Source organism: Onychostruthus taczanowskii, unplaced genomic scaffold (assembly GCF_017590055.1).
Source record: "Onychostruthus taczanowskii isolate IOZ18803 unplaced genomic scaffold, ASM1759005v1 scaffold71, whole genome shotgun sequence".
Taxonomy (NCBI): domain Eukaryota; kingdom Metazoa; phylum Chordata; class Aves; order Passeriformes; family Passeridae; genus Onychostruthus; species Onychostruthus taczanowskii.
In genome coordinates, this window is record NW_024504898.1 from 3,603,156 (window position 1) to 3,616,270 (window position 13,115).

General features: G+C 37.4%; 1 protein-coding gene across 1 annotated transcript in view; it reads left to right on the forward strand.

Annotated features, from left to right (window-relative positions):
* The window catches only part of OCA2 (OCA2 melanosomal transmembrane protein), a 160,548-nt gene that overhangs the window by 88,697 nt on the left and 58,736 nt on the right, over window positions 1-13,115 (forward strand). Inside the window, exons 18-20 of the mRNA XM_041422122.1 lie at window positions 5,179-5,306; window positions 9,957-10,016; window positions 10,565-10,669. Of these exons, the coding sequence (XP_041278056.1) occupies window positions 5,179-5,306; window positions 9,957-10,016; window positions 10,565-10,669 (293 nt within the window). The remainder of the gene's footprint in view (window positions 1-5,178; window positions 5,307-9,956; window positions 10,017-10,564; window positions 10,670-13,115) is intronic.

A 13,115-nucleotide genomic window follows, 5' to 3' on the forward strand; every position in this document is an offset into this window, starting at 1 on the left:
TTCCATTAATGCTCCACCTATATGAAGCTGTAATGCTGCTTTCCATGACTAAAGTTGTTTCTTTAATTGCTGATCTGACAATGGTAAACAAAGCAATGTGTTGTAGCATCTGATGAGGTCATCCAGTCCAATGTAGAAAGACATAAGATTAGAGCCAACACTTTGAGCTGTCCTTTTTCAAAGTCTTCAGGCTTTTCTGGAGACTCTTCCACATCCTTGTAGGTGTGTTTGCTGGGGCTGCTTGCAGCCCTTTTCCCCAGGTATCATCAGCTACCATTGCCAGGGGAGTTTGATATATTTCTTCTTGTTTTGTGCTCTTAACCTCCCTGCCTGTGCTTCATCCATTTACTCTGTTATCTCTCGTGGCATGTGGTGCTGTTGGTTTAGGTGGTCTAGTACTTTTACGTTGAGGTCAAGAAGAGCTCTGCATGGGGCTGTCCTGCTGGTCTCTGATATGTGGCATAGAGACTTGATTGCACTGTGAAAATGCAAACTGTTTTTTAAAAATGAGAATGGACATAACTGTATCTGAGAGACTTCATACATCTTTGATTCATAGTCGTGTTGAAAGTATTCCTGGTAGAGTGTGCATGAGCATGAGTTAAAAATAAATTTGACAATTATATTTTAATAATGAGAATGTGGGAATGGAGCTAAGTCAATGCAGTCAGCATTGAACTCAGAAAGTCTGGTCCAGATGTTAGTTATTCATCCCTGTCAGTGTAACACCTTGCTTGTGAAAATACAAGAGATCTGCTTTCCATGGTCCTTGCATTCTTAATTTATTTTAGGATAGTTTTCAAAAATTCTGCCTTGAAATGTCACGGTTGTCTTTAAAAATAGATAAATTATGCATGCATTATACAATACCCCCTGTCCATGCAGCTGCCCACACTCTTGGTGAGAAAAAACCAAGGACCAGTAACAGTTGTATCTGCTAGTGCAGCCTTTGATCTTTATTGCTTGCTTCCAGAGAAGCCGACCTTTCCTTTATCTTGATATTTGCAGCTCTCAAATTATTTTTGTTCACTAGAGTCAATAAGGCTATGGCAATAGAGTGTGTTTGTTTGCAGTGACCTTTACTGAGAGTACTCTGTAATTTTTCAGACTTATGGGTTGGTGTGATATAGACAGCTTTATATCTGTCAGCTCATCTCTGGAGACGGAGTGTCCAGCTGTAGAAATGTCTAACCAGGTTTCTTTCTTACAGAGTTCTGTTTTGATGCCATCCCATCTCATCTATAAAATTGTGTTTGGAGAGTTAATAAAGCTGGGTGTTGGCATTACAATGCAATGGTGGATATGATTTCACATTCTGACTTCATGCTACTACAGCTATGCAACAAAGTCCAGCTCATCCTTTCCTAAGGCACATGGGATGATCTGGGATCACAGAGCAGTCAGTTCTTTGCCTTATTTTAAGCAATGCTTCTGGTTTTTATTGTATAATTACCTTGTATCAGCATAGAATCCTGCTTCTTTTGCCTTGCATGGGGTTATAGCTTCCACCATTTTTTCCATATCATTTTATTCCTCTTGTATTGTACCAAGTATTTATTGGTATGGTGCAAGTCTTGGACTGTCACCTTCACTGTTCTATCCCCCAAGGAGTTGCCTTAAACTACGGTGCTAAAAGTAGCAAAGAATATAAAATTATTTCCATGAAGCTAAGCCTGTGAAAAGAGATTGCTCAAAAGACCAACAAGCTGCTTTGTGAGAAGGCAACTTTATATTAAAAAAAATAATATTAAAGATAAAAGAGCACTTATCAGTGGACAGCAAGCACTTCTTAGAAATATTCAGCAAGATTTCAGAATGTATATTTTCAGGGATGCCTGATGAAATAACCCAAAATTTGAATAAACCAAAATATGGAACATTTTCATTCACATTCAGAAGTACTAATAAAACATATTCTAAGCACTACAGAATGAATGTCTTTGATTTAACTTTTTCACCCCAATATTTTTATAGGCTTGTATAAGAGGATGATGAAGCATATCCTACATTACAATTACACCATACTACATGAAGGACTGGCATACATTCTTAAGCTACAATGACAAAAAAAGAACTTTAAAAAGCACAGAAAAGTAAAATCATACTTTGAGAAAAACATAAAAATCAGTGTGTCCCTCCCATCTGTTTGCAGATTGGAGTACTATATTTTCATCTGGCAGAAACTGGTCTAGATTTAAAAAAAGAAATATTTCTCAATCACTGTAAATGTGTGACCCTGAATATTATGTTTCCTGAATCATTGTTGCTATTATTAACATCTTCTTTTCACTCTTGCTTGTCCTACCCACTACTGCTGACATAAATGGGTTGCTCTCTGCCCTTTGGGGAAGCCTGATATTTACCCAAATATTTGTCAGGACCTCTTAAATCATCCTATTTTTGAGCTAAGTATCCTGGATTCTTTACATTTTTCCTCAAAACTCAGATCTTCAGGCTGTTGATTGTGTTTCCTTCCCTGCCTCAGATTTCCTAATGGTATGCATCTTGCAGTATATATTCTCAGGGTTTGCCAGGGATGAGGAGAGGGGAGATTGCTTCACAGAATTTACTATTTATAGCCCTGGCTCTGTATTTCAGTGTGCCATGAGATTTAGTTGTGATACATTGTGTTTCTCAAGTATTTTCTGGAGGACTGTTTGGCATCCAGTTGCTTCCCATCCTGGATTTTCAGTTTTACCTCTTCCTACCTAAATGTATTATCTTGCCCCATCTTGAGTAGCCTGATGTCTTGCTCAGGCCATCAGTGGGATCATGCAATGTTACCCTGACTTTGGTTTTCAGTTCAAATGTCTCAAGTGCCATTTCAGTATCCAGAAAAATGAAATTTTCTCAGTCTTCATGAATGCATAACTCCAAATTCTGAGCATGTAAAGTGAACATGCAGAGTCCACATTTTCACTTTGTTCAGAGGAAGCTTGTTATGCTTCTATGTTTCTGACCTGCTACTATAAGGTAGTAGGTCAAAATTACTTTTGCTGAGGAATACAAGTTCTTAATGAGCATTTGAAAGGCCTACAAACTACACAGCAATTTTTCTCCTTAATTTCTTTCTCTTTCTCCTGCCTACCTCCAAATTCTAGACTTCTATTTTACTCTATTAGATTGTTTTACATTTTCAAATTCATCTTCTTGATTATTCTAAAATAAGGGGGGTTTTTTTGAGTAGGATTGCTATTGTGTTCCACTCAGCATGAGCTAAGTATTGTTCCAAAGGTGGTTTTTCCTACTGGGTATAAGAAAAGCAAAGCCGTTAAGCATTTTCTACTGTACTTTTTTTTTTTTTTCCTGGTACCAGGCAGAAGACATGGAAATCTTTTCTTATGAAGAATGTATTATAAATTTGCAAAATGAATTTTATAAAAAAATTTCATTTCCTTTCCCCTAAAATAAATAGAAACTGTCATCCTCTTCAACAGGTAGAAATAGAATTTAGGTTCACTTTCTGTCTAAATTCTCTTTCTGGGACATCAATTGTTATGAAGCACAGGCACTAAAAGGCAGTAAAGGAAGTGGTCTGTGGAACAGTAAACGGGCTTTGTTTTCACTAGAGTAATGTGAAGTTATTTTTTAAAATGTCTGTCTTTTGTGGTCCAGGAAGCTAAATAAAAAAAAAAAAAAAAACAAACAAAAAAAGAACAGACAAGCCAGTCTTTAATATGTCCTAGCACTTTCAAAATTCTTCATAATGAATAAAAAATTCCAAGAACTTCTCCTCTCCTCTCCTCTCCTCTCCACTGGCTGGAATCAGCTCTGTACAGCCACAATTGGCAGTGGATGTGTTTGCACTTCCCTCTGGAGAGCTGTACTTGCTGAAGCACGGCAGGATGACACGTCCCTTGCCTGTCTGTATTCTCAGGGAACAATATTGTAAGGCCAGGCACTGTTCCCTCATGCAAAGCTGCCTGCTTGAAGCTAATGTGTGCTCATAACACTCATGGTGATAGAAAATGCCTGGCTCCATCCACCTCTTCTGCAATTCTATATTACTTCATTAGCTTTAGTCATTAATTGTTATCTCCATATAGCATATTCTAGTTGATTCATTGTTATTGGAAACAGAAGGGTAGGAATAATACCAAGATGTTTTCACAGATTACCCCATGAGTAATGAGAAATTCTTTAATTCTTCACTTTGTTGTAATTACATTCAAAATGTATGTGAGAAAATGTTATGTTGTCACGTAGGTTTTTGTGAAACAGTAGTTTAAATTCTGTTACTTAACTTCAAATCAGCACATACCTACTCTCCCTTGCAGCATTCTAACAGGAATTACCATCATCTTTATTTATTTAAGGTGGAGTTGGGCCCACTGTTTTTTAACAGAATTCGGAAAACAGCCAAGACAACAGTCAGAAGAAAATTAGGCAGTGCATTTCCATAAACCTTTCCTTTATGTTCAGCCTAAATAAATTTAATTTTCTTGAAGAGATCTGCTTTGTTTTTTAATACAGCAAATCAACTTTGCTATTGAAAAGTCGTGGCAGATAGAAGTGACAGTTCTCTTTCCTCTGCTGCTTTGGGAGCTCTGTGAGCTATAAGATAAATGATCCAGAGGGATCAAGCAGCTCTAGAAAGAATTTTAACTGTGCAGAAGGAAAGTGAGCCTTGCTCAGACAGGAAATTTGCTATTTGCGTTTTCTGGCTAATTGTGCATTTGATTTGCATTTTCCTTCAGTTACATAAATATGTGTATTAAAATACTTCAGGATGTACAGACGGATCACATCTGAAGAGAGCTTCTTTTGCTCTAAATCTCTCTTCTTTTCTAAGGAGAGTTTCCTTTCCTGGTTATCTTCTAGAGCAGGCAGCCAGTGAGTCTTCAGGGTCCAGGGGATACAGCCAGCCTTTCAGGAGCTGCAGAATCCTTCACTATTCCTGAATACCTAAAGGTTTCTCTGTGATCCAAACCCATTGATTACTGGGGTAACCCAGCTTTGTCTTACTTGCATTGGTTTTTCTTTTTTTTAATTTTAGATTTTATTTTAATTTGAAAGCAGAGAACATTCATCCTGTGATATCTGTGAATTTTTCCTTGCTACAGTCAAAACAAAAATATGGCAAAAATCTTTGAAAATCACAATACCATGACTTACATGTTGGGAGCACATAGCAAGTCTATGACGTGTAAAGCATTGCTCTCTTTTTTTCTCATGCAGGCTGGATTGCCATGTTGGGAGCCCTTTGGCTGCTAGTGCTAGCAGACATCCATGATTTTGAGATGATATTGAACAGAGTTGAGTGGGCAACCCTCCTTTTCTTTGCAGCGTTGTTTGTTCTCATGGAGGTAATATTCTCTGATTCTAAAGCCTGAAGAATTGAAAAATATTTCAAATGTGAATTATGTTCCTGGAGAGAGGCCTCCTGCTGGTTCAATCCCACTGGTATATTGTTGATCAAATGTAGTTATGATAATACAGAGAGGAATAGCAGAGATTGAAAGTTAGTTGGACCGCTTTCATATTTAAATTTTCATTATAAACTTGGTCTCATTCTCTTTCCATATTCTGTTTTTGTTGAATGTATCTGACACAATCATTTTTCTATAATTTAAATTTCAGTTTCTGGGTTTATTGTTGGTCTATGTGTGCAGATATTTTATGTGTATTTATGTGTTTGTTTACAATTATTTATACAGATGATAGGAAAAATAATAGAACAAGATTAAACTAGAGTTGAAAAATGCTTCTAGTGCTGTCTGCTACATGCTGGCTACCAAATGACCTAAGATATTTCATGGGAGTGTGATTTGAAAGGAAAATAACACTGAATTTCAGTTTGCAATGCTAATTTAAAAAATATTCAGCTCTTGAAATGCCTGGATATCTTGCTGTGTATTTTCTGTGTGCTTGTCTGTTTGACAACATCCATGTTCATCCGTGTTTTATTCCCTATTTGATGCTTTTGTATAGCTTCAGAGGATTTATTCTTACCCCAAATATTTTGACTTTGCTTTGTGTGGATAATCACATAAACTGTTTAATTAGGCTTCTAGAATATTGACTGTTTATCAGTTGTTAATTGTGGGTTTAAATGATATAATAATGTTGTAGAAACATGACTGACAATACCCAAGTGACCATTGACACTTCCATGGTTAGTGAATTGCCTGACTGAGAAGCCTGGGAAAGTCTGTGATAACTAATTTGCTCATGTAGCCTCTCTACTCCCATTTCCCTACCAATAATTGCAAAGATCCCAAGAATTTGGAAATTGGAATCTATTTAAAAAATCAACAGCAGTAACAGAGGCAACATTGGAAGCAAAAAGAAACAAGAACCAAGCCAACTGACTCTAATTAATGCCAAAGTGGAAGTCAAAATCTTGTACCTCCAAGAAGATTAGTGGAAACTCTGATTATCATTATGAAGTTTTCTGCGATCTACTAATCTAAAGTTAATCAGGAAATATTGATTTATTGTATGGTTATTAGAACAGGAAATTTTTAGTTCTCCATTTTATGAGGTTCCATATAACCTTGAATTTTTAGGCCTTATAGACAATCAATGCTGAAGCCATGTTTATTTTGTCTACTGCTGTTATAACAGTTTATTAGTTGTGTCCCCTGATGTATTTATTGTTTGAACTTGGATTGACCGGCTGTGATTTGAGTGCTGTGTGACTGCACAATACCACAGTAAAATACGCAGGAAGTTATTTGCCATTTGCTGCCAGACTTTGGATACAACTATTATAATTCACTGAACTTCATGTTTTCGGTTTCTCATGTCACCAGTGAATAGTTTGCTAATGAAATAATATTGTTCCTGGCTTTCTAGAATAACAGCAGTTTAAGGTCATGGAAAAAACTTGTCCAGATAATAAAGAAAAAATATAAGACATTATATTCTTCCCCAAAATGAATGAGAAAATGTTCTGTGTATATCATCACCTAATTTTTTTTTCCGAATCTATTTGATTAGTAGGTGACAGTCCTTTCCAAGTTATTTTTCTTTCCTTTAGGTTACCAGTGTCAAGAAGAGACTGGTCAAAACAAAGATATAAAAGATATACATTGAAGTATAAGAAAACTTTCCATAGTCTAGGGCATCCAAAAATTGCCAGCTCATATTGCTCACCCTTAGTGATCCTTCAGCTTGGATAGTTCCCAGTCTGAAGCTGTTTCCTGCTGCTGTAAATGTTCTCTTTCCTATTAAAAGGCACATTTTAAAAACTGTGTGGGACTTAGGCTGCAAGTAATTTTGGAAAATGTGATTTGGGTTCCAGATATTTTGGAAAATGTGATTTAAGTTCCTGAAACACAGGGGAGCTTCTGAAGGTTCTGCCTTTGGGGGACCATCAGTCCAGTCTGGTGCATCTTTTACAATGAAAAACTTGGAAATCTTTTGGAGCTCTCTTGTTTTCTATTGTGTCCCTGGGTAATGAATCTTTACAACTGTCTTTTTAGTCTTTATCCACAAGTGGCTGTTACATGCGATAAACATCTTTCTGCTTCTTCTGTCTCTGTAAAATAAGTCCCTATGCCTCTCAGAATTACAGTTCTTTGTTCAGTTTTATAGTAGAAATTGGCATGTTACCTTAATTTCTTCAGGCAGAGTTTATTTACAAGAGTCATCATGACATACTATCCACAAGAGGATTAATGAAAATTTTTATGCATAAATTAGACTTAGTTTTAAAATGGCACATGATTTCTTTCTGCAGAACAGCTCTGTTGTGAACTGCCTCACAGGAACTAGTGTGCCTGAAGACACCAATTAGTGCAGTAATGCTTACTCCTCTTAGAAGACACAGGAATATCCAGGAGACCCTCTGTGCAGTTTACATGCAGAGGAGGACAGTGGCAGGGTGCTAATTGCTGACTTGCACGTAGGTGCTTGCAGGAGATTGGCCTGGAGATCACAGAGACATCCTAAAATTATTTAAGTGATTAAAATTGTCACCATCTCTAACGAGATGGCCTACCTGCAGACTCTTTTGCAAGAGTGATGTGTGTGTCCTGAACATCTCTTTTTCTCAGTTCTAGAATGAATTTGGAGTGTTACTGGAAAGTAATACATTCTGTTAGTAGATAATTAATAACGCAGTGATATTAATTGAATGTAAATCTGGGCTCTAATCTGTTTAGAAGTTTATTTTGAAGTTTGAACACAGCAATAACACAAAAATTATTGCTGTTCTTTAAGAATATTTCTTTTACATACATTTAAAAAGTCACTGTCATAATCTTTGAGTTGATAAAGCAACACAGCTTAGAAAGAAAATGGTAACTTAAAATCAACAACAAGAATTAATTTCTTAGGCAACATTCTCCTTGGAAGCCAAAATAATGAAAACATGTTCTTTTTTTTTTTAATGTAAGTGATAAGTGCCTGTATTTTGCTGCTTGTTTTCTGCATGCTGTGTCTTTAATTGTAGATAAACCTTTTCTTGTTCAATGTATTGTTAAAAAAATATATATTTCTGGGCCAAATTTACTGTGATTTGGTGATACCCACAGCACTGTTATTCTGCTGATGTTCAGTTGAGCTGTGTATACAGGAATTGGCAGTCTGAATGAAAGTCACTGACAAACCAGTGTCCTGTGCCACACCACTCGATGCCTGTTGGGATCTTTGTCTGCATCTGTCATGGAATTTGACAGCATGCGAGTTGAATGCTTTTTTTCCCTACTGCAGTCTCTGAAGGGCTCCGTCTGACTGCCAGGTGGGGGGATTATACAGAGCTCTGTTGTGTGAATACTGACTCCTGCAGCTCTGTGAGGGACTGATGTCTGTAAGGGAGGTATTGCAGCTGACTGATTCTTTTTCTTGACAGAAAAAAATGTAAGCAAGCCAACCAGCATAGTCTAGGCTAAACAAAAAGTGATGTGATTTTCTCTCCTGAGAAACTGAGAAGTCATCAAATAGATATACCTTATTAAACCTGAAAATAGTACTTCATTCTTCATGCCTACAAGAAAAGAAAACAAAACCAAAGTGAATTTAAAGCTAGTGCTCACAAGTTTAAAAATGTTGGTTTAAAATCACCTTTTTACCTTGTGGATCAAGGGAATAGGTCACTGTCCTTGGGTGTGAAGACTCAGTCTGTGTTCTGTGTGCCCAAGGAGAGATCAGAGCTAGCACCACCAGGCTGAAGTCTTATGCATTTTCATCTGTGGTAGCACCACAGGATGCTGCCTAAATGTCCTGAACAACTGGGAATGGATAGAGGACTCTGATCCAGGCTGTCCTGGGGTCCAATGCTTACAGGGTTCACCTCCTTAGTTTACATGTCTGACTTGGGCTTTGGAGAGATGGATTTCCTGCCTTTCAGATGCTGCTGCCTCTGTGCCAATTTCCATTCACCCATGATCTCTGTCCTGGTTTTAGCAGGTTTTGGTTTTATACTGGTTTTGGTAGTTTTATACTGGTTTTGGTAGTTTTATACTGGTTTTATACTGGTTTTGGCAGTTTTATACTGGTTTTGGTAGTTTTTGTTGTAGGTTTTGGGGCCTCTTTTTGAATGGGTCAGAGATAGCCATATAATAGAAACGTAACTTGTTTTCTGTTTCTTCTTCTGAGACTGAGCATGAGACGCCTGATTTTGTCCTTTGAAACACATTACATACTTCTATCTATATTGTGGGTTTGGGGAAGATGGTTTAAAATCAGTTATATTCAGATTTTCAGAAGACGTGTATCCACTGAATAATGCAATCTCTACATTTCAGCCATTCTCTGATCCTGTGTCCCATGCTCTTGAATAATACTACAAGTCATTTCAGTACAACTTTTACTCGCACCTGCAAATACAGCCATCAAGTTTTTGCTGCATCTTTTCTTGCCTAAAATTAATTCTGTACAAGCTACATGAGTTGAATATAAATATCTTGTAAATGGGAATAAATTGTTGCCTTTTCTTACATTCAGTGAGAAGAAGTAATTATGTCATGCACTTCATTAGTTGATATCAATGTCCTTTTTTTTTACCCCAGGCTTTGGCTCATCTGCACTTAATAGACTATATAGGAGAGCAGACAGCTTTGTTAATAAAGGTATGTTCAAAATGTTTATAATTTTTAACAGGCAAGAAAAATAGTTTTACTCCAGTAGAACAATAAAGAATAATTTTGTTTTGAATTTCATGCTAATGATTGCAATCCTGCATCAGCAATGTCAAGAAAGCATGTCATACTTTGGCAAGGATGATGTTGAATATGTCCACAGCCAGAATAAATATAGCCATAAATGCAACAGTGAAGTTTTTTGCTATAGTATAAAACTCCAAATATGCAAAGGTGAAAAAGGTATAAAAAGCTAAAGGTCAATATTCACAGTTGCAGAGTGTATTTTTTGTGTGAAATCTGAGTATTAGAAATATAAATCTTTGTACTTCTATTTGTCCTTGTTTTCTTGGAAGAAGGACTGTAATTGTGTTACTAAATGTTAGTCTGTTTTATCTAAGATGCCTTTCCTCTCTCAGAGCCTAAAGGAATAATAACTGTCGATAAATTAAAACTGTAAAGAACGTGCAATTATGCCGTGGGGGACACACAGAACAACACTGATCTCAAAGTTATAATTGTCTCTCTCTCAATTCCAGGTGGTTCCTGAGGATCAGCGCTTGGCAGTGGCCATTATTTTAGTGCTCTGGGTGTCTGCTTTGGCCTCCTCCGTGATTGACAACATCCCCTTCACAGCTACAATGGTAAGCTCTGTGCAGCGCTGCACATCCTCCTCCAGGTGCTGGCGAAGGGGCTGAGCTTACTGATTACAATTTGCTGTTTGGTTTTTTGGGGTTTTTTTGACCTCTGCTGTGCTGTAGCTTACTTTATCCTGTGAGATAGAATCAGTATTAGAAACTAACCCATGCTATTAAGGCATCCATTGGCACCAGCAGCTGCAGGTGCCAATGCACTGTGGGACCAGAGGCACTGTTTTGGCTGCATTTTTGCATTTTCTCCTCTTATATCCACATACATACTTGAAAAATAGAATTTTTCTTTTTGATGGAAAGAAAAGATGTTGCTATCAATCCACTGCTATCAATGATTTTCCTCTGTGTGCTGAGTAGTTATGCTAATGCTTTTTTAACACCTGAACCTTTTATTAATACCTTACTTTTGTAATTAGTTTAAAGAATACCAAATTATGTTAAGCACAACAAATGCTTGTCAGCAGCTGAGTTTTAATATCAGAAAAGTATCCAATTATAACAAATTATGGCATGCTCAGATAGGTTTATTCAATCAAATTCTCTGTTTAAAGTGTGATAATTCATTCATTATACCATACTAATATTTCGTTGTTACAGCCCTTTCTCAGCATATCTTTTTCTTCACATTTTTTTGTCCATTATTGGGTGGTCACATCCACTCTTCACCTGTGCCAAGGTTTAAGACACTTCTGGCAGGGCATATGACATATTGGGTAGATTTGTAACTCTCTATAAATATATGTGGTATTTTGCTTTGATTACTGTGTTGTTTCCTGTGAAATGATATTGATTTAACCACAAGAGACTGCAAGCAATAGGCATGAAAGGAAAGACTGTTTTGGGATGAGTCACCTCCCAGCAAATGCTTGAGGACTATTAAGCAATAATGCTGAAATCTTCACTTAGAAGACTTTTGCCTCATACCCAGCTGGTCTATTAAAATTGGCTTGGAGTAGTACCAAACAGCACCATGAAATGAGTATGTTTTGGGCAATGGGACTGAAGTGCAAGAATCGTTTGGGATGCCTGAGGACCATTTCTTTTGTATCTTTGAGTGTGAACTTCTGATGAGGAGTATAAAATATATTGAACCAACTCTTTTGTAGAATGACTTTTCAGTTATCAGGAACTTCTATATGAGTTTGGTTTGGCATTCCTTAGTGATATAGGAGTATGGGGCACCTGCTATGATGTAGCTATGAATGGTCCTGTCCTTTCCTGGGAAAAGGTTCCAGCTCCACGAATGAGCCTGCACTCATCATAATGAAAGACAGATGTAGTGAATCCCTCCAGCTGTCCATCAGTCTTCTTCATTGGTAAACCAATGTCATGACAATGGGTCAATATCTTGCATTTTTAGTTTCATTCATTAGTTATAGCTTTGATGGACCAGGTACTGGCTGGGGATGTGGAATCCATCAAGTTCCTTCAGATTAAAAAATAAAAAAATCTGTATAGTTTCATAGATATCAGCTGTGTAATGTGACTGACAAAAGTGTTTGGAGCATGATATCACAGACCTCTGCCTACATTGGCTTGGCCACTGACCAGAAGGAGTTAAGGGAAACCAGTCTCATGGTTTGTTTGACTTGCATGTGAATTCTTTAAATATCATACAGAGATGATGAAAGGCCTGGTGGCAGCTCACAGTCAAGGATGCTAATAGTGTCATTTCTGCATTAGAAAGACAAGCATACTATGGTTTCTTTCCCCATGTTTCAGGAATGAGGCAGTCTTGCCAGTTCTTTTGATTGTGAACCCTCAGATGACTGTGGAAAAAACTACTGTGGTGGCAAGGGCATCTGGAGAGGGCGTCTGTGTTCATTCAGGGGTGGGAAGCTTCAAGACAGGCATGAGTTCATACACGAGATGTCCCCAGTACTGCCTCTGTGCTGTTGGATAAGGTCTTCCACTCATCCCCTAAAAGTATATGCAGTGCACTTGTCCAGACTTGGAGCAGGGAGAGGAGAAGGGCTGAACAACCAGCATAGTAACTCAGACATGGACTGAGGAGGGGACAGTCTTCTATGTGAGGTGACTGCCCCCCTGGGCTGGAGGCATTGTAGATGTGAACTCTTTCAATTTTCTTTTATGTGTAGTGTTTTGACCCAGGAACTACCTGAGAAATGGAAGAAATACACAATTCCATTAGAGCCTGAGTCTTAGGCGTACAGCTGAAGGGAATCAAAACAGAAAAACCTGCAAATACCTCTGTAACTGTGATGTTGTGTTTCCTTTAAAAAATCAAGTTGATGCACGGTTGTCCAAAATTTGCTTTCAGTCTCTGTTTTTGTATTAGAGAGATAATCAGATTCATAATGACTTGCTCTGTGTATAGAAAAAAATAAAGGAAAATATATGAATGCCTAATTAATGGATCATGAGACTGAAAGTTTCACTTTATCTGTGTTTGGTTAAATTTGACTGCTTCACGTAA